The 19,918-nt window shown below is 38.0% G+C and overlaps 1 protein-coding gene across 15 annotated transcripts in view; it reads left to right on the top strand.

Annotated features, from left to right (window-relative positions):
- Window positions 1–19,918, top strand: part of DTNB (dystrobrevin beta) — a 241,875-nt gene that overhangs the window by 44,100 nt on the left and 177,857 nt on the right. For all 15 annotated transcript variants that reach the window (XM_086325903.1, XM_086325906.1, XM_086325902.1 and 12 more), the window contains exon 4: window positions 3,124–3,337. In XM_086325903.1, the coding sequence (XP_086182029.1) occupies window positions 3,124–3,337 (214 nt within the window). The remainder of the gene's footprint in view (window positions 1–3,123; window positions 3,338–19,918) is intronic.

Raw genomic sequence — 19,918 nt, 5'->3', positions numbered from 1 at the left:
ATATAAAATTAATACAATTTATCAGTTTCTGGAGGGAAAGAAAAGCTAATATTTTGATAAAGGTATAATAAAAATGAACTTTCTTGATTAAACTTATAACGTAAATCAGCCTTTTCTATAAACAGTTGCTTCCACAGTTGCTACTTATGAAATAAATATATGTATGTGTATATGTATATACACAGGCATATAAAATCCTTCTTAATTTGTGTACAGAGAACTAATTTAGAATTATTGTACTTTTCTCATATATGTGTTTGTGTGTGTATTAAGGAAAAACTGTTTTGTGTAATCTAAAGATCATTAGCCTTAGAGTGGGAAAATCTGTTTTAGTCTAGGTTTTGTTTGCCATTTATTATAAGTCACTTTGTATCTAAATACTTCTACACTGCTTTAAGTCCTACTCAGAAATTCTAGCTTAAAATTCTCTTTGAAGAGTTTACCATGCCATCCTAGATTAAAGTCATGTTTCTTCTCTGGATTTCCCAGAGCATTGTTTTTCAAATTATGGGTTGTGACCTGTTAATGGTTCCTGAAACCGTTTTGGTAGACTGTAGCCAGAATTTAAAGCATGTAATGGAGAGAAAGAAGAAGGGCAAAAAGCTAGAATATAACTTATATAGTAAGGCATTTTGTGGAACATGTTTTTTATATATCTAGAAGTGTGTGTGTATGTGTGTTTTGATTAAAATACATTTTTGTGGGTTGTCAAAAAGTTTGAAAACCACTGTCCTAGGGCAACTACCAGTTTTATAATTCTTCTTATAATTCTTGGAACACATTAGTCTGTGTGTGGGCTGAGCCAGGCTAATGGCATTAGTAATATAAACAAAAGATGCATGGTTTTAGAAGTTCTATGTTGTCACATATGATTCTTCAATCCACCTGAAATTTTTCTGTGGGTGGAGAGTATAAGTAGGAATCAAATTTTTTCCATATGTATGTTCAGTTGACCTTAGACTGTTTATTGAAGAGACCATCCGGTTTCTACATTACTAAAAAAATCTTTCTCTCATATTCATCAGGAGAAATGCACCAGAATGTTGATAGCTGTGTCCATATATGAGAGGATCTGCTTTTGGACTCGTGTGTTCTGTTGGTCTATTTGTCTATCCTTGTACCAGTCATCATTGTTACAGCTTTATAGCATGTTCTGAATATCAGGTAGAACAAGTCTCCCTACTTTGTTCTATAGAGACATATTCCTTTTTACATTTATTTTCACACAAATTTTAGAATCCGTTAATTTATACTAAAAACATAATTTTAATTATAAAATTAAAAATTTAATTTACATATGGTAAAATTCATCCTTTTAATATATAGCACTTGGGATTTTCTTGGGATTGCATTGAATCTGTAGATCAAGTTGGGGAGAATTGCTATATATCCAGTGTTGAGATTTTATTCTATAAACATGGTATATCCCTCCATTTATTTAGATTTTCATTTTCTGCTAGGTATAGGTATTTTGGTAGAGATGCTACACATCCTTTATTGGACTTATTCCTAAATTCTTGATGATGTGTAATTCTATTATACGTTTTTAAAATTTCATTACCTGTAACTGGTATGTGGAAATGCAGTGACTTTCATATCTTGATTTGTATCTAGCAGTCACTCCAGACTCACATATTAATTTTAGTGATAAATGTATAGAGTTTTTATGATTTTTAATGTATATAATTTTGTCATTTGAATGAGTTACACTTCTTTATTTCCAATGTTTGTACTGATAATTACTGCATATTTATATGGTTTAGGATCTGAAATACAATAGGAAGGATGATAGTGGGCGTTTTTATCTCATTCTCAGTATTAGAGAAACGGCTTTCAACATTTTACTGTTAAGTAATATGTTTGCTGCAGTTTTTTGTAGATCTCCTTAATCAGATTAAGGAAGTTCCTAGTAGTATGGTTCTTCATTTCTAAAGATAAGGCTTATTTTAAAAGTTTTCTTTTGATAATGATATCTGACTTAATTTTGTTTTAACCAGAGGACAATGTTTATATGACTTTAATCCTTTAACATTTATTGAGATTAGCTTTATGACTCAGGGTAAGGTCAATATTTTTTTAAGGTCAATTTTTATGCGTATTCCTTTTATTCTTGAAAGTAAAGCATATTTTCTGATCATTGGGGCAGGACTTCATATGGTGTCAATTATGCCTACTTTATTGGTTGTAAACTTTGTCTATGACTGTACTTATCTTTTTATATGTTTATTCTGTCACTTGCTAAGAGGAGTATGTTACTGTCTCCCACAAAGCTTGTGACTTTGTCTTTTTGAAGTTCTGTTACATTTTGCATTGTGTATTTTTGAAGCAGCAAAGGGGAGGCAAAAAAGAAGTGAGTAGGACTAAGTGCTTATATACTGAGTTGAACAAAGAGTAGCAGTTGTGGAAAAATAAAATGTCGAGAGACTAAAGACAAGAGTTGTTTTAGTGAAGTCGGTACAGATTTCTCTGACACTCAATTCACTGCCTCTGGTGATGAGGATGTTTCTTTCCTCCTGAAATAGGGAGGGCATTGTTCACATGGGACTTTTTATTTCTGCTTTGGGGAAGAAAGGGGGAGGTCAGAGTGTCCTTTTTGGCATCTGCTGTTTTCCAAGTGTCTTTAGCTCAAACTAATCCATAGGTCAAAGTGACATATTTTGGGGTGACATATTCTGCCATTCTCACTATTCTTTTTTAAAACTTACTTATTTATGGCAGTGTTGGGTCCTCATTGCTGCGTGGGCTTTCTCTAGTTGCAGAGAGTAGGGGCTACTCCCTCGTTGCAGTGCAAGGGCTTCTCCTTGCGGTGGCTTCTCTTGGTGCGGAGCACGGGCCCTCGGGCGCGTGGGCTTCAGTAACTGTAGCATGTGGGTTCAGTAGTTGGGACTCCTGGGCTCTGGAGTGTACACTCAGAAGTTGTGGTGCACTGGTTTAGTTGCTCCACAGCATGTGGGATCCTCCAGGACCAAGGATCCCACCCGTGTCTCCCGCATTGGCACTGAGCCACCAGGGAAGCCCTACCCTTCACTCTTCTATTAAATATAAATAAATGTAAAGTTCTTATAGCTTTCTGATAAATTAAAACTGTGGAGTTGTTGACAACTTCTTTTCTTTGTGTTCTAGTCCATCTTGTTGATATCTGGAACATGATTGAAGCCTTCCGAGACAATGGCCTTAATACACTGGACCATAGCACTGAGATCAGTGTGTCCCGCCTCGAGACCGTCATCTCATCCATCTACTACCAGCTGAACAAGCGCCTTCCTTCCACTCACCAAATCAGTGTGGAGCAGTCCATCAGCCTCCTTCTCAACTTTATGATTGCTGCATATGACAGGCTAGTACCTTCCCTGCTTACTCCATCTTAAGAATATTTCTCTCCTAATCATCCTTCTTTCACACTGCCTTGCCAGGGCTTGTCAACTCAGAGTCACAGTTAATAGGGAAATGAATTAGTATAAGTCTCTTCTAAAGACTGGTTCAGTGCCAGAATGACTTACTGTCCTGCGGCGTGTCACATAGTAACCTCTGTAACATTAGGGAGAGTCAGAACACTTGAGACACATTGTTTGGTAAAAGCATAGATACCTTAATATTGATGTTCTGTGTCCAGTGAAATATAGCCAAGTTGTACATTTGATTATGAGGCTTTCTATCTGACATCCAGGCTAACTTTTCTTTATGATGAAATAACAATTGCCCTTGGCCTATAGTATCCTGCTTTCTCTTTATTTATGTTTAGGATTCTATTTTAATTTTTTTCCATGTAGAACATTGTGCTCTAAACCTTCAAACAATAGAAGAAAACTAAAGATACTCCAAAGTAAAACAGAAATGAGTTGTTATATTGGTATTTGTGGAGAATGAAGTTTGTATGATAAAGAATAAAAAAGAATCATAAATGATGGAAGCACTGAGGTTATTTTCTGGGAACTAAGGATTTAGTTGCTGATTCCTGCTATACTGTCAGCTATCTGGTTTGGATGGGTCATTCTCTCTCCTTCATTTTTATCTCTGTAGAAAAGCAAGTTCAGGTATTTGTAGAATGCTGTTAGTTACACTTTATAATATTGAAGGTTCTGTGAATTAATGGTAAAGCCATTCAGATGTCAAGGCCAGGTCACACAGAGGCAGTCACTAAATTCACAACATTTTTAAAGATGTTATCACATTAGATAGTCCATCCATTTAATCACAGTTTTTTAAAAAGAAATTTGAATTCTTAAAATATGAGTCCCAGAATTCTAGTGCCATTTTCGTAAAGCAGTTTAGATGAATGAATTCAGTAGCTTAGTTTTATACTGTCCAAGGAATGCTTCTTCTGATTCAAAAACCTTGGTAAAAACTGTTGTTCTGTGGTGAGTAAACAGTACCTTATCATGATACTGACTTGCTGAGGGCGTCAGTTCAGGGCCGTGCAACACAATGTAAGAAACAGTATTTTAAAGTCAGAAATAACGACCATCAGTCAGTCTGTCAGTTCAGTCTCTTTGTGACCCCATGAACCGCAGCACGCCAGGCCTCCCTGTCCATCACCAAATCCTGGAGTCCACCCAAACCCATGTCCATTGAATCGGTGATGCCATCCAGCCATCTCATCCTCTGTTGTCCCCTTCTCCTCCTGCCCTCAGTCTTTTCCAGCATCAGGGTCTTTTCAAATGAGTCAGCTCTTCCCATCAGGTAGCCAAAGTATTGGAATAAAAATCATCTGACAACTTAAAAATGACAAAGCGGAGATTATAAACTTTGATTCTATAATTATATCAGATAAGTTAACTACTATGACTAAAGATTAGAGGAGAAGGGAGAATGAAGATATAGCAGAGGGAGAATGGGAAGACCAAAGGGAAGGGCAGAAGGCACAGAGGCGTCCTAGGACATGGTAGGGGAAAGCTGGACACGCACAGCAAGAGACAAAGGAAAGCAACGGACGGGAATCAGACGAAGACACATCAGTAGAGGGCATGCTGAAGAGAGCTAGGAAAGATGAATGAGTTATGAAGAGTGAGGAGTAATAGTACGACAGTGCTGACTTTGGTAATTCATGTCTGATGCATGGGCATGGGCGTCAGAGTAAATCATCAAAGCTTGACTAACCTTGAAATCTTTATATGATACGAGCTTACTGAGTTAGCACTCTGGAAACTTGAAATTGGCTTTCTTGTACCAAAACAAAAAGAAAAAATCTGGTTGTCAAAATCTTATTTTTGAAAATCAGGACATTTTGTTGTTGTGAGTGAAAGTCACTCAGTTGTGTCCAACTCTGTGCGACCCCATGGACTGTACAGTTCATGGAATTCTCCAGACCAGAATACTGGAGTGCGTAGCCTTCCCCTTCCCCAGGGGATCTTCCCAACCCAGGGATCAAACCCAGATCTCCTGCATGGCAGGTGAATTCTTTACCAGCTGAGCCACAAGGGAAGCCCCAAATACTGGAGTGGGTACCCTTGTCCAGTGGATCTTCCTGATCCAGGAATCGAACCAGGGTATCCTGCATTGCAGGCGGATTCTTTACCAACTGAGCTATTAGGGAATCCCATTTTATTGTTAAATAGTTCAAAAAGGAGTAGTCTCTTTATATAAGGGCCACTGTGTTACTTAGGCTGGAGAGTTCCTTTGATATGTAGAATTCATGTTATTTTAATTGATCTTTTCAGGCTTTTTTGTTGCATAAGTTCTCAGTGTTAAAATTTGCATGTACCAATTACTTAGTTATTAAATTCCCTCACCTCCAAACTCATAGTGAAAGTTTTGGTCAGGTTATTTCTGATTATTATTATAATAGATTGTGAGACCTTAAACAACCATATGGAGCAAACAGGATCTCGGACTTTCTCCCTTAAGTGTATACTTTCTTAGGAATTAATTTTTTGAAACTTAGAATTTAAAATACTTCACATTTGACAATTATGAACATTGTAGAATGCAAAGAATAACATTATAAACTTCTGTGTGTAGAACTTTAAGCTGTGAGGAGCTAGCCAGAACATTCTGTGAGCCTCAGTTTTTCCTCCGTCAGGCCCTTGGCACCACAGTTACAGTACTGTAGTTACATGGCCTGGTCCAAAGGTACAGAGGGTGGTGCTTTAACCAACATTGTTTTTTCTTTGTAACACGGATATCCAAATTCCCAGCATGAGGGATAGGAAGCCTTCTCGACCCTTCTTCAGTTGAGCCGATTTAGAGTTTGTGGTTTATTAACCTTGTTTCTGTTTCCAGCACCTGTAGTAGTTCCATGTCTTCAGCTGTAAGCAGTAAGAAGCTTACTCACATGGGCTTTTCTGGTAACCGGCGCACAGGCTCACATGGCAGAGGAGCCAGAGGCAGGCCAGCCCTGGATTGTGGTTGCCCCAGGGCCCTGGCTGCATTTCTTTATAGTGGTCTTGGCTTTGCCCACCTCTTCTATCACATTTATCCTTCTGCTTCAGAAAATGCCTGCTAGCAGCTACTAAATGTTTCCGGTCAAGCCTAGGTAGGCAGAGAGAGCCAGTTTTCTTTTAACACCAAGCAGAAGTACTGGAGTCTCCCTCCAGAAATGTGCATTGGGGCCATGTACGTGTGAGTGTTAGGTGTTTAGTTTTGTTCTGTTGTTTTTAGCTGGAACAAAGGATTTATGCCTTTAGGACCGAGGGCAGTTAAATTCTCACCCTCAACCCATGTTGCCTCATCGTGGGGACAGTTGCACTGGATATAAAGGTACCGACTACAGTGTTCATTACTAAATTCCTCGCAGTGCATTGGAAACTTGTTGTTCCCCTTATTGTTAAGTAGTCCTGCTCTCCATCCAGTCCTTAACCTGAAACTGAGAGTCATTATAACTCTTTCTTCCTCTGTCAGCCCAGCGTTCAGTCAGTTACCAAGTTCTTTGATTTCTGCCTCTTGAATAGCCATCAGGTCTATGAACTCCAGTAACGCTGAAGAAGCTGAACGGTTTTATGAAGACCTACAGACCTTTTAGAACTAACAACCAAAAAAGATATCCTTTTCATTATAGCGGACTGGAATGCAAAAGTAGGAAGTCAAGAAACACCTGGAGTAACAGGCAAATTTGGCTCTGGAGTACAGAAAGAAGCAGGGCAAAGGCTAATAGAGTTTTGCTAAGAGAACGCACTGGTCATAGCAAACACCCATTTCCAACAACACAAGAGAAGACTCTACACATGGACGTCACCAGATGGTCAACACTGAAATCAGATTGATTATATTCTTTGTGGCCAAAGATGGAGAAGCTCTATACAGTCAGCAAAAACAAGACGGGGAGCTGACTGTGGCTCAGATCATGAACCTAAATTGAAGAAAGTGGGGAAAACCACTAGACCATTCAGGTATGACATAATCCCTTATGACTATACAGTGGAAGTGAGAAATAGATTTAAAGGACTAGATCTGGTAGACAGAGTGTTGGATGAACTATGGACGGAGGTTCGTGACATTGTATAGGAAACAGGAATCAAGACCATCCCCAAGAAAAAGAAATGCAAAAAAGCAAAATGGCTGTCTGAGGAGACCTTACAAATAGATATGAAAAGAAGACGAGTGAAAAGCAAAGGAGAAAAGGAAAGATATACCCATTTGAATGCACAGTTACAAAGAATAGCAAGGAGAGATAAGAAAGCCTTCCTCAGCAATCAGTGCAAAGAAATAGAGGAAAACAACAGAATGGGAAAGACTAGAGATCTCTTCAAGAAAATTAGAAATACTAAGGGAACATTTCATGGAAAGATGGGCTCAATACAGGACAGAAATGGTATGGACCTAACAGAAGCAGAAGATATTGAGAAGAGGTGGCAAGAATACACAGAAGAACTGTACAAAAAAGATCTTCACTACTCAGATAATCACAATGGTGTGATTACTCACACTAACTTAGAGGCAGACATCCTGGAATGCAAACTCAAGTGGGCCTTAGGAAGCATCACACGAACAAAGCTAGTGGAGGTGATGGTATTTCAAATCCTAAGAGATGATGCTGTGAAAATGCTGCACTCAATATGCCAGCAAATTTGGAAAACTCAGCAGTGGCCACAGGATTGGAAAAGGTCAGTTTTCATTCCAATCCCAAAGAACGGCAATGCCAAAGAATGCTCATACTACTGCACAATTGCACTCATTTCACATGTTAGTAGAGTAATGCTCAAAATTCTCTAAGTCAGGCTTCAGCAATACGTGAACCATGAACTTCCAGATGTTCAAGCTGGTTTTAGAAAAGGCAGAGGAACCAGAGATCAAATTGCCAACATTCGCTGGATCATCAAAAAAGCAAGAGACTTCCAGAAAAACATCTATTTCTGCTTAATTGACTATGCCAAAGCCTTTGACTGTGTGGATCATAATGAACTGTGGAAAATTCTGAAAGAGATGGGAATACCAGACCACCTGACCTGCCTCTTGAGAAACCTGGATGCAGGTCAGGAAGCAACAGTTAGAACTGGACATGGAACAACAGACTGGTTCCAAATAGGGAAAGGAGTACATCAAGGGTGTATATTGTCACCGTGCTTATTTAACTTATATGCAGAGTACATCATGAGAAACACTGGGCTGGATGAAGCACAGGCTGGAATCAAGATTGCTGGGAGAAATACCAATAACCTCAGATATGCAGATGACACCACCCTTATGGCAGAAAGTGAAGAAGAACTAAAGAGCCTCTTGATGAGGGTGAAAGAGGAGAGTGAAAAAGTTGGCTTAAAGCTCCACATTCAGAAAACTAAGATCATGGCATCTGGTCCCATCACTTCATGGGAAATAGATGGGGAAACAGTGGAAACAGTGTCAGACTTTATTTTTTGGGGCTCCAAAATCACTGCAGATGGTGATTGCAGCCATGAAATTAAAAGACGCTTACTCCTTGGAGGAAAGTTATTATCAACCTAGACAGCATATTAAAAAGCAGCTATGTTACTTTGTCCACAAAGGTCCATCTAGTCAAGGCTATGGTTTTTCCAGTAGTCATGTATGGATGTGAGTTGAGCTATAAAGAAAGCTGAGCATAGAAGAATTGATGCTTTTGAACTGTGGTGTTGGAGAAGACTCTTGAGAGTCCCTAGGACTACAAGGAGATCCAACCAGTCCATCCTAAAGGAGATAAGTCCTGGGTGTTCATTGGAAGGACTGATGTTGAAGCTGAAACTTCAGTACTTTAGCCACCTGATGTGAAGAGCTGACTCATTTGAAAAGACCGTGATGCTGGGAAAGATTGAGGGAAGGAGGAGAAGGGGACGACAGAGGATGAGATGGCTGGATAGCATCACTGACTAAATGGACATGGGTTTGGGTGAACTCCGGGAGTTGGTGATGGATAAGGAGCCCCGGCGTGCTGTGGTTCGTGGGGTTGCAAAGAATCGGACATGACTGAGCGACTGAACTGAACTGAACTCCCCGTCCCCATTACTACATCCTAGACCTCTGGCATCGTCTTTTGCCTGGACCACTGCTATAGCTCCTGATTTTTTACCCCCGTATACTCTTTTTGCCCTCATCATTGAAATAACAAACACCCACCAATCCACTGTCTAACCTAAGCACTTAAACATGAACATTGACAATTATTTACGTTTATCTCTTCTAACCCATCCCACTGACCTGTACCTAACTGAGGTGAACCCTGTCCTAATTTGTGTTATCATTTCCTTGTTTCTTAAAAAAACATTGTTTTCACATATATGGACATAAAGTATTATCTAAGTTGAAATATTTTTACAATTATAAAAAGAGTGCCATGCTGATGTACTATTGTATTATTTATTTTTCATCCACTAATACGTTTTAAAGATTCATTCATGTTGCGTTTATCTATAGTTCAGTTATTTTAACTAGCATAAAATGTTCTGTTGTATTTCTACACTACCATGGTGTTTTCTAGATATTTGCTCTAGGAAACAACACTGCTTGGAATATTCTTATACGTGTTTCATGGTACATTGTCCAAATGTTTTGCTTGGTTCTAAACTGAGGCATAGTATTGCTGAGCTGTAGGGTATTTGAAAGTTCAGCTTTAAATGGAATTGATATTTATTTATTTTACATATTTATTTATTCATTTATTTGGGCACATTGGGTCTTAGTTGTAGCATGTAAACTCTTAGTTGTGGCATGTGGAATCTAGTTTCCTGACCAAGGATCAAACCCCGGCCCCCTGCATTGGGAGCTTGGAGTCTCAGCCACTGGACCATCAGGGAACTGATTTTTAGAAAGTATCATATGATTCTTCCAAACTGTACTAGTAAATAGGAGATCCCTTTGATTCACATTTTGTAAGCCTTAGAGTGCTCAGACTTCTTAGTTTGTTAGTTTTGTTGTTTTTCACACTCCTACATTTTCAAGCTTCTATCAGAAATTATTTTATTTCTGCCTGAAGAATACCCTTTGGTATTTCCTTTCTTCAAGTCAGATTGTGACACATTGTCTTAATTTTTGTTTGAAATTTCCATGTTCATACTTGAATATTTTCATCTGGTATACGAGTTTTGGTTGACATTTTTTTTCTTTCAACATTTTAAGAATATTGTTCTAATATTTTTGTAGCTTCTGTTATTTCTGATGAGAAATTGACAGTGAATGTAATTTTAGTTGCTTTGATGGTAATCTGTCAATTTCCTTTGCAACTCTTAAGGTTTTTTTTTCCTTTTCTTTTTTCTTTTGGTCTTCAGCAATATTACCATGATGCCAAATGAATCATTCTTATATTTCTTAAATACAATAAGCAGAGCTTTTTGGTAAGATCTGGGCTTTTAATCCAATATCTAGATTCCCTATGGTTCTTTTTATACTGTTTGCTGTTTCTGGTATTCATTCTTGTTATCTTATTTCCTTTTTGCCTTATTATTTTATATTATGTGAGAAACATATTCCAAAATTTTAAAATTTGTATTATGTATCAGAGATTATATTTTAAAACATTTTGCAGAAATACTTTGAGGCCTAGGAGAATGTTTTCCTACAGAGAGGGTTTCTGTTTGCTCTTGCCAGGTGCCTGGAGACCTCAGCAGTCCGGAGGCACCTGAGTTCAGTTTCCAGCCCAGCCTGTGTGAGGCCCTGTGTCACTTCTGCACACTAGCGGTCCAGGTGCAGCCTTTGGCTTTCAACCCAGAGTGATGGGAGGAGGAGTAGGCAGTTTCATCAGGATTCAGTCTTTCACGTGTCTCTTCCAGCTCCTTAATACTTTCAGAGTTACTATGTGATTCAGCCTTTCTGAGCTCTCCTCTGAGATCAGAAAATTGCTTGCATGGAAAAAGTGGTTTCAGCCATTGCCCTCAGCTCTCTGGTCATCCAGCTCCTTTACATTAGGTGACTCAGTTATTAGTCCTCATTTGCATTCAGAAAGATTAAAAAATTTTTTCCCCCATCTTTTCTACTTTTACTCAGAGGAAGAGGTGATGAGAATAAACTGATCTGTCATTGCCAAATATTTCCTCCGTTTTTATTTATTTTTTTTGGAATATTGTCATATTTACTTCTTCTGTCTCCTATTGTTTCTCATCTATGCTTCAATTCTTTGACTTTCTCTGCCTCCTTTTGGAAGAGTTTTATCAGTCTGCACTTCTCATTAATTTGTTCTTTGTTTAGAGCTGTTTTACTGTTTGTCCCACTTATTATGTTATTTTTCAGTTAACTGTATTTTTCAAACCTAGTATGTCTGATTCATTCTTTATGTGATTTGTAGTTCTTATTTCATTATCATTAGTTTCAGGTATACAACGTAATGATTCAATATTTGTATATTGTAAAATGATCACCACAATAGGTCTATGCTGTGCTATGCTAAGTCACTTCAGAGAGTTAACATCTATCCCCATACATAGTTACACAAATTTTTTTCTTCTGATGAAAACTTTTAAGATCTCTCTTAGAAGTTTTCAGATATCCAATACAGTGTTTTAAACTGTGGTTACCCTGCTGTACGCTACCTCCCCATGACTTACGTATTTTATAACTGAAAGTTTGTACCTTTGACCCCGTGTCCCATTTTGCCCACCCTCCACCCCTTGCTTCTGGCAACCTCCAGCCTATTCTCTGTATCTCTCAACTGGAAATTTCTTTTTTTTTAATCAACAGATTACACATAAAAGTGAGATCATATGATATTTGTCTTTACCCATTTCACTTAGCATACTGCCCTCAACGTCCATCCATATTGCAAATGCAAGATTACCTTTTTTTATGACTAATATTTCATTGTGTATGTATGTATGTGTATATGTATGTCTTTGTATATATATTTATATACATACATATACACCGTATTTTCTTTATTCTGTTCATATACTGATTGACTCCTAGATTGCTTCCATGTCTTGGCTGTTGTAAATAATGGTTCAGTGAACAGATAGGTGCATATATCTTTTTGAGTTAGTGTTTTCATTTTCTTCCAATAAACTCCCAGAAGTAGAATTTCTGGATCATGTGGTAGTTCTATGTCTAAATTTTTGAGGAACTTCCATACTGTTTTCCATAGTGGCTGTACCTGTTCACATTCCCACCAGCAGCATACAAGAGTTTCATTTTCTCTGCATCCTCATCAGCACTTCTTATTTACTATTTTTGACAATAGCCATTCCAACAGATGAGAGATGATATCCCATTATGATTTTTATTTGCACTTCCCTGAAAATATATTTTCATATGTCTCTTTAACATATTTATTAGGTTTATTTAAAAATTCCCAGTCCATTTGCTCTAATACTTATACTTTTGAAACTGATGTAAGTTGTCTTGTTGATTTTTTTTTTTTTTAAGATAGTTGTATCCTTGAATCCAAGGAATCGTCTTGGGTTGGATATTTGCAGTAGATGTGGACAAATTGTGGACATGTAGGCTGGAGTGTCCACATGCATATATGGTTTTTCAAAGTATGGGGTGTGCTGGAGGTGGCAGGAAAAGGGGACCAGATTCTCCCAATGTGGGAGCATCAAGTGTCTGAATCCCAGATGGTGAATTTGACTTTCCAGGTCATTTTGAAGGTATATTAGTCATTGTACAGAGATATAGCATATTTTAATGAGTAATCTATTGGTTTGATTGATAGTTTTAGTATTTAGATATATGTTTATGGGCCTCTTTTTGTAATCATGCTGCTTTAGGGGGAGGCCTGGTACCAGCTATTGATTGAACCATAATGGTTTCTTTTCTTTTTTTTTAAAGATTTTTTTAATATGGACCATTTTTGAAGTCTGTATTGAATTTGTTACAATATTGCTTCTATTTTATGTTTTGGGTGTTTTCTTTTTTTTTGATCATGAGGCATGTGGGATCTTAGCTTACTGACCAGTGATCAAACTCACAGTCCCTGCAGTGGAACGCGAAGTCTTAACCACTAGACTGCCAGGGAAGTTCAGAGTCATTGTGATTTCTGATAGATTATTTTCTAGAAGACTTACCTCATTTTGAATTGATGGTCTAAACTTTTATAGTTTAAACCTGATAGGAGATTCTTCTTGGATAATTATTGTATTCTATGTTTTCCTCTGTAAGAAGGAAAAATGTTTTATAATGACTTCCTAAGAAATTCCTTTACACTTTACCTGGCTATTGAACCTTATCTTCCCTCCTATTTTTTTTAATCAAAATTTGTTTTGTAAATGAGTCGGTGACCTTCACCAAAACGAGATATAGTGAAATTCCACCTTTAATGGAACAAACCTGTTAAAAAAAATCATATATCTAATGAAACTAGGCTTGGATAAAATCTTCAAAGCATATCTACTAAACATATCAGTGAAAGGCCCAGGGTTATTGTTTACCATCTAACATAACTATAGAAAATACTCTTTTAAATTTGAGCAATCTGAAGATTCCTTTAGGCTAAAGACTTTGATACATCTAATTTATGATGAATTTTATAGGAAAAACATTTCTGTGTAGTTTGGAAATATGGCTGAAAATCATTTTAAAATCTTGTTTTAGCAGTTTAATTTGGATACATTAAAAGTCTCCAAAGTTTCCTTTTAATACTGGATGCAAGAAAATGAAGCAATATAAAATAAAAAAAAAGCAAAACCGAACTAGTTCACTTTAAATAAAAACAAATGTACTCCTTAAGTTCTGAATGTGCCTAGCATGTTTATGGAATGGACATTGCTGAAAAAGGATATTATTAGGTTATGGTCTTCCCCATTAGTGATTTTTAAACAAAGGTACAATTTCCTGGGAGACACTTATTTATGTACAGTATTTACTGATACCTCTGCCTGTTCTTTGATGGATTCAGGATGACAGGGAAAAGCCAAGTAAAAATAAAGAATTAGTGCTGGATGGGAAGCTTTTGATGCCCTCGATAGTAGCCTATTTAGCTCCTAGAAAAGCTAAGGTTAGTTAATTCTTCTAATTCTTAGAAGATCTGACCATAGCTTTTTCAGGAAATTTCCAGGGGATGGTGAAGAACGAGCTGGGCTTTTGAATGTTTTATAAAGGTGAAATCCTAAGGGGAAACCTGTTGCAAAATGGAGAACAGTCGCTTTGGTGGCAGAGGAGGAGTGGAGCCCGTGTGTCCACACAGCACTCTCTGCCCTGTAGGATATTGCTGTGGATGGTATGCATTGTGTGATGTGATGGGTAGTGTGACCCCCGAAGCCAGTTCACTGAGCCCTAGTCTAAGTGCTTGGTGACAGAATTACTTTGAAGTTCATTTGTTTCTCTACCCATCACTTCCTTGCTCTTTAAATTTTAAAGCTTTTGTTGTCTCCCAAGAGAATACAAGTATTTGTGCAAATTTTCAGACAGTACTCTGATTTCAGGATATGCAGACCTGCAAAAGGCTTGACCATTAGCTAAAAAAAAAAATTCAGATAAAAAAATTGTGAGGGGAGAAGTTGTTATTTTGGTCTTTATTTTATTTTTTCCTTTTCATCTTCTTTTTTTTTTTTTTTTTTAAGAAAAGGCAAGAGGAATACTTTTTCCGAGGGTTGCTTTTTCCTTGCCTTTGTTTTTCCTCTGAAAGTAAGGAGAGCGGAAATAACACAGGAACTTCTCCAGTCCATTCAAAACTCACCTCTAAAGTAATCTGATGAAGACACTATTTTCATCATGTAACCTCCCACCTTGGAAACACTCAAAGATTCATCTGGTTTTTCAATGAAGTTTGTACTCCTCAGGTCTGATGCCGTATGTGTATGTGCTCAGCCGTTCAGTCATGTCCGACTCTTTGCGCCCCATGAACTACAGCCCACCAGGTTCCTCTGTCCATGGCACTTTCCAAGCAAGAATACTGGCATGGGTTGCCATTTCTTTCTCCAGGGGATCTTCCTGACCCAGGGATCGAACCCGCATCTCTTGTGTCTCCTGCATTGGCAGGCAGATTCCTTACCACTAGTGCCACCTGGCAAGCCCTACACTATCAGTCCTTAATTCCGTACTCACACCAAGCTCTAATTAAGCTCCTTGAGGCACTATTCAGTTTTCTGATATGGCATTCTCATTTCTTCTCTCTATGCATTTTGGTTGGTCTTCTGCCCACCACCCCCTCCCCACCCCTGGTTTTTCCCACCCTATAGTCTTCCCTGTTATCAGCAATTCCATTTTCATCCCTATGAGGACTTGTCATGCTTGTCTAGATCATTATTTTGAGTTTTAACTGTATAATGCTGTCAACTGCTTTATAATTATACAAATACGATTAAAAGTCCTTGAGAGCAGAGATTCTACCTTTTATTTCTGCAATGCTGGATTCTTAATAAATATTTGTAGGATTGAAATGAAAATTAACAGGCATTCTGATTGTGATAAATTTGAATAATACTCTGTGTTGATTTTACTTGATTAAGCTCTTTGACATTTGCAAATAGATTCTTGATTTGCTGTTGATTATTGCATAATACATTCACAGTGAAGTTTTGTAAATGAAGATTAATTGGAAAAATATGAGTTTCTGAAAATCCAGGAGAAATGCTGTTATTACTCTTAGTTAGCTACGTGTGATAATTGGACGGGTAATAGTGTTTCTGAAGTAGAAGTCTATTTTTATGCAAGAATACTAATTTATGGTTGGCAGCATTTACAGTTGTTTGCCAAAGATGTAAAAACAGCTTGTTTTCTTAAGTAAAAAGTGCTCCCCATAGTCCTGTTATTGAAAGTATTAATTTGAATAACAAACTCTTATTAGATAGTGCAAAGCTATCGACAACCATTCAACTTGGGTTAGTTTAAGTATCCAAAAATTTGAGACTTTACTAAACTGAAATGAGCAAATTCCCATGCAAAAGGCACAGGTGAGGAGTGCAGAGACTTCTCAAGGTACCTGCATGTTAAAACATAAGTGTTTATTCAGTGACTCACTGTCTGCTTAGCTTGGCGCAGAGCTCATCGCGGTGTTGTCTCAGTGTCGGATAAGAACTCTTTTTAGAAGTCACATGCATGGTTTATTGTCAGACTGTAAAAATGATTGGTCTGTGGAGCTGAATCATCCAGGGAAGTCTGAGAACGAGAGTCATCATGTTCCTTATTGGTGGGGGCTGTTCCCCAGAGGGATTCTCTGTGGGTGGGGTTAAAATAACACGTTTCCTCTCTCCTGTCATCCTTAACACATATTACCTGTTCCACCTTTCATTTTAGCATCTTTCTATAGGGGTTCATATTCAGTATGAATTGTGTTATACCTTAAGTATTGACCTATTAATCAACTTTCCAGCTAGGCCAGATATTAAATGAGTCACATTTTTTGGGTGATGAAACCAGGTTAAAAATCTTTCCAGATCTTGTCTGAAGAGAACTGATCCTAGTATGAACTTGGACTTGACTTTGGAAGTACTGAAAACGTGGATGTTGGTGAGGTTATATGCTAAGGGCAGGGGACTGTTCAGTTTTAAATGTAACTTGACTGGGGTTTATGGATTAAATTCAGATGTCTGGTGGGAAGGATCAAGAATGAGATTTTTCCAAGAAGAAGGAATCAGTCAGATAGAGGACAGAGTCGTAAGGGATTAGGCTGCTAAGTGAGTGCGACTTCTCTCCACTGCCTCTAATTGCAGAGGAAAAATGCAGAGCTCTAACCAAATATTGCACAAGTAAAAGCGACACCTTCCCTTTGCTGGGTTTGGGGGCAGTTACAGGAAGTTGTTAGGCTTAAAGTAGGCCAAGAGATTTCAATGCCAAGAAAAGCATTCAGAGCAAAGGAGTAAATGCTAAAGTTTGGCCACAAAGCAAATAGTTGAGAGGAGGGAGCTTTTTTTCTTTTTGAGAAAAGTAAAAATAACGTGATTTGAGGAAGAATTGTGAGACTACCCCTGCATTTATTTTATTGGGTAACTATTTCTTCATGCTTTTATGCTTAGATTTTTATATGTCTCTTTATTAAGTATTTATAAAGTATATTTAAATATATCATTTATTAACTTGCTTATAGTAATACTTCCTTTTGAAGAGTGAATAAATCTTTTGGTAGTTCAAACTGTGAACCTAAAGTTGTAAGTGATGGTAAGCATTATAAGTGGGGGAGATTCATAATTTGACCCCACCCCTACCATTCTCAGGATACACAGTTACGTGCTTATAAACAGGTTCTTAAACATAAAGGCTGTGAAAAGAAGATACGCAAAAAACAAAGGAGAACAGGAAAGATATACCCATTCGAATGCAGAGTTCTAAAGAATACAGCCTGCTTGATCTGAAGCGAGCTGTTGAGACCAGTAATAACCAGAGTGGAAAAGACTACAGGTCAGTTGAGAAGTATAGCTGCTATTCTGTATTTGAATACAAGACTTTCTGAATCCAGGACTATTATTTGCAACAGAGTTGAGTTAAAGAATATTTGAATAAGGGATGCAAATTATTGTGAAAATAAATATTTCTAAAGCATTTTGAAGATTAGGAAAAAGTGCTGTTTAAGTTCTGTTGCAATAATTTTTAGAAGTAAAAATGTCATAGACCCACTAAAACCTGTTTTATGGCATTTACTGATGAGTACTTTCTTCACTAAGAGTTGATTTTGACCCGGGTCTCTTTTCAGTATGCTGGGCTCTGCCACACTCTCCTGTCTGTCTGCATAGATGGCATTATTTTCGTTTTTGTGGCAAGGAATAGATATTATTTTGTCACTTTGAAGGAAGAACATGAGATTTGGAGCCAGAAAAAGTTATACATAAACAATATGATTAATTCTCTTTCGTCTTTCATTATGTCCTTTGATTTATCATTGCCTGTGAAATACAAGCTGAAGTCTTTGTATTGCATCACAAGTTCTGTGTTGGTAGTTCTTAGCTTTCAGTTCAGTTCAATTGTTCAGTCATGTCCAACTCTTTGTGAAACCATGGACTACAGCACACTAGGGCTCCCTGTCCATCAACAACTCCCGGAGCTTGCTCAAGTCATGCCCATCAGGTCAGTGATGCCATCCAACCATCTCATCCTCTGTCATCCCCTTCTCCTCCTGCTTTCAATCATTCCCAGCATCAGGGTCTTTTCAAATGAGGCAGCTCTTCGCATCAGATGGCCAAAGTATTGGAGTTTCAGCTTCAGCATCAGTCCCTCCAATGAACATCCAGGACTGATCTCCTTTAGGATGGACTGGTTGGATCTCCTCACAGTCCAAGGGACTCTCAAGAGTCTTCTCCAACACCATAGTTCAAAACCATCAATTCTTTGGCGCTCAGCTTTCTTTATAGTTCAACTCTCACATCCTTACATGACCACTGGAAAAACCGTAGCTTTGACTAGATGGACCTTTGTTGGGAATGTAATGTCTCTGCTTTTTAATATGCTGTCTAGGTTAGTCATAACTTTCCTTCCAAGGAGCAAGCGTCTTTAAATTTCATGGCTGCAGTCACCATGTGCAGTGATTTTGGCGCCCCCAAAATAAAGTCTCTCACTGTTTCCATTGTTTCCCCATCTATTTGCCATGAAGTGATGGGACCAGATGCCATGATCTTAGTTTTCTGAATGTTGAGTTTTAGTCAAATTTTTCACTCTCCTGTTTCACTTTCATCAAAAGGCTCTTTAGTTCTTTTTCACTTTCTGCCGTAAGTGTGGTGTCATCTGCAAATCTGAGGTCATTGATATTTCTCCTGGCAATCTTGATTCCACAGTTCATGCTTCATCCAGTCCAACATTTATCATTGTGTACTCTGCATATAAGTTAAATAAGCACAGTGACAATATACAGCCATGACATACTCCTTCCTAATTTGGAACCAGTCTATTGTTCCATGTCCAGTTATAACTGTTGCTTCCTGACACACAAACATACATTCTCAGGAGGCAGGTCAGGTGGTTGAGTGTTCCCATCTCTTTAAGAATTGTCCACAGTTTGTTGTGATCCACACAGTCAAAGGCTTTGGCATAGTCAATAAAGCAGAAGTAGATGTTTTTCTGGAACTCTCTTGCTTTTTCAATGATCCAGTGGATGTTGGCATTTTCATCTCTGGTCTCTGCCTTTTCTAAATCCAGCTCGAACATCTGGAAGTTCATGGTTCACATACTGTTGAAGCCTGGCTTGGGGAATTTTGAGCGTTACTTTGCTAGTGTATGAGGTGCGTGCAACTGTGTGGTAGTTTGAGCATTCTTTGGCATTGCCTTTCTTTGGGATTGGAATGAAAACTGACCTTTTCCAATCCTGTGGCCACTGCTGAGTTTTCCAAATTTGCTGGCATATTTTGTTCAACACTTTCACAGCGTCATCTTTTAGGATTTGAAATAGCTCAACTGGAATTCCATCACCTCTACTAGCTTTGTTCGTAGTGATGCTTCCTAAGGCCCACTTGAGTTTGCATTCCAGAATGTCTGGCTGTAGGTGAGTGATCACACCATTGTGATTATCTGGGTCATGAAGCTCTTTTTTGGACAGTTCTTCTGTGTATTCTTGCCACCTCTTCTTAATATCTTCTGCTTCTGTTAGGTCCATACTGGTTGGATGCATATTAAAATAACATGAGAACCTTTTGAAAGTACCAAGAACATGGTGGGTTTTAGGCATCTGAATAGTATCTTT

This window comes from Bos grunniens, chromosome 11, assembly GCF_055505025.1.
Source record: "Bos grunniens cultivar Pamir isolate PY7600 chromosome 11, Bosgru_T2T1.0, whole genome shotgun sequence".
NCBI classification, from domain to species: domain Eukaryota; kingdom Metazoa; phylum Chordata; class Mammalia; order Artiodactyla; family Bovidae; genus Bos; species Bos grunniens.
This window is presented reverse-complemented; position numbering and strand designations above follow the sequence as displayed.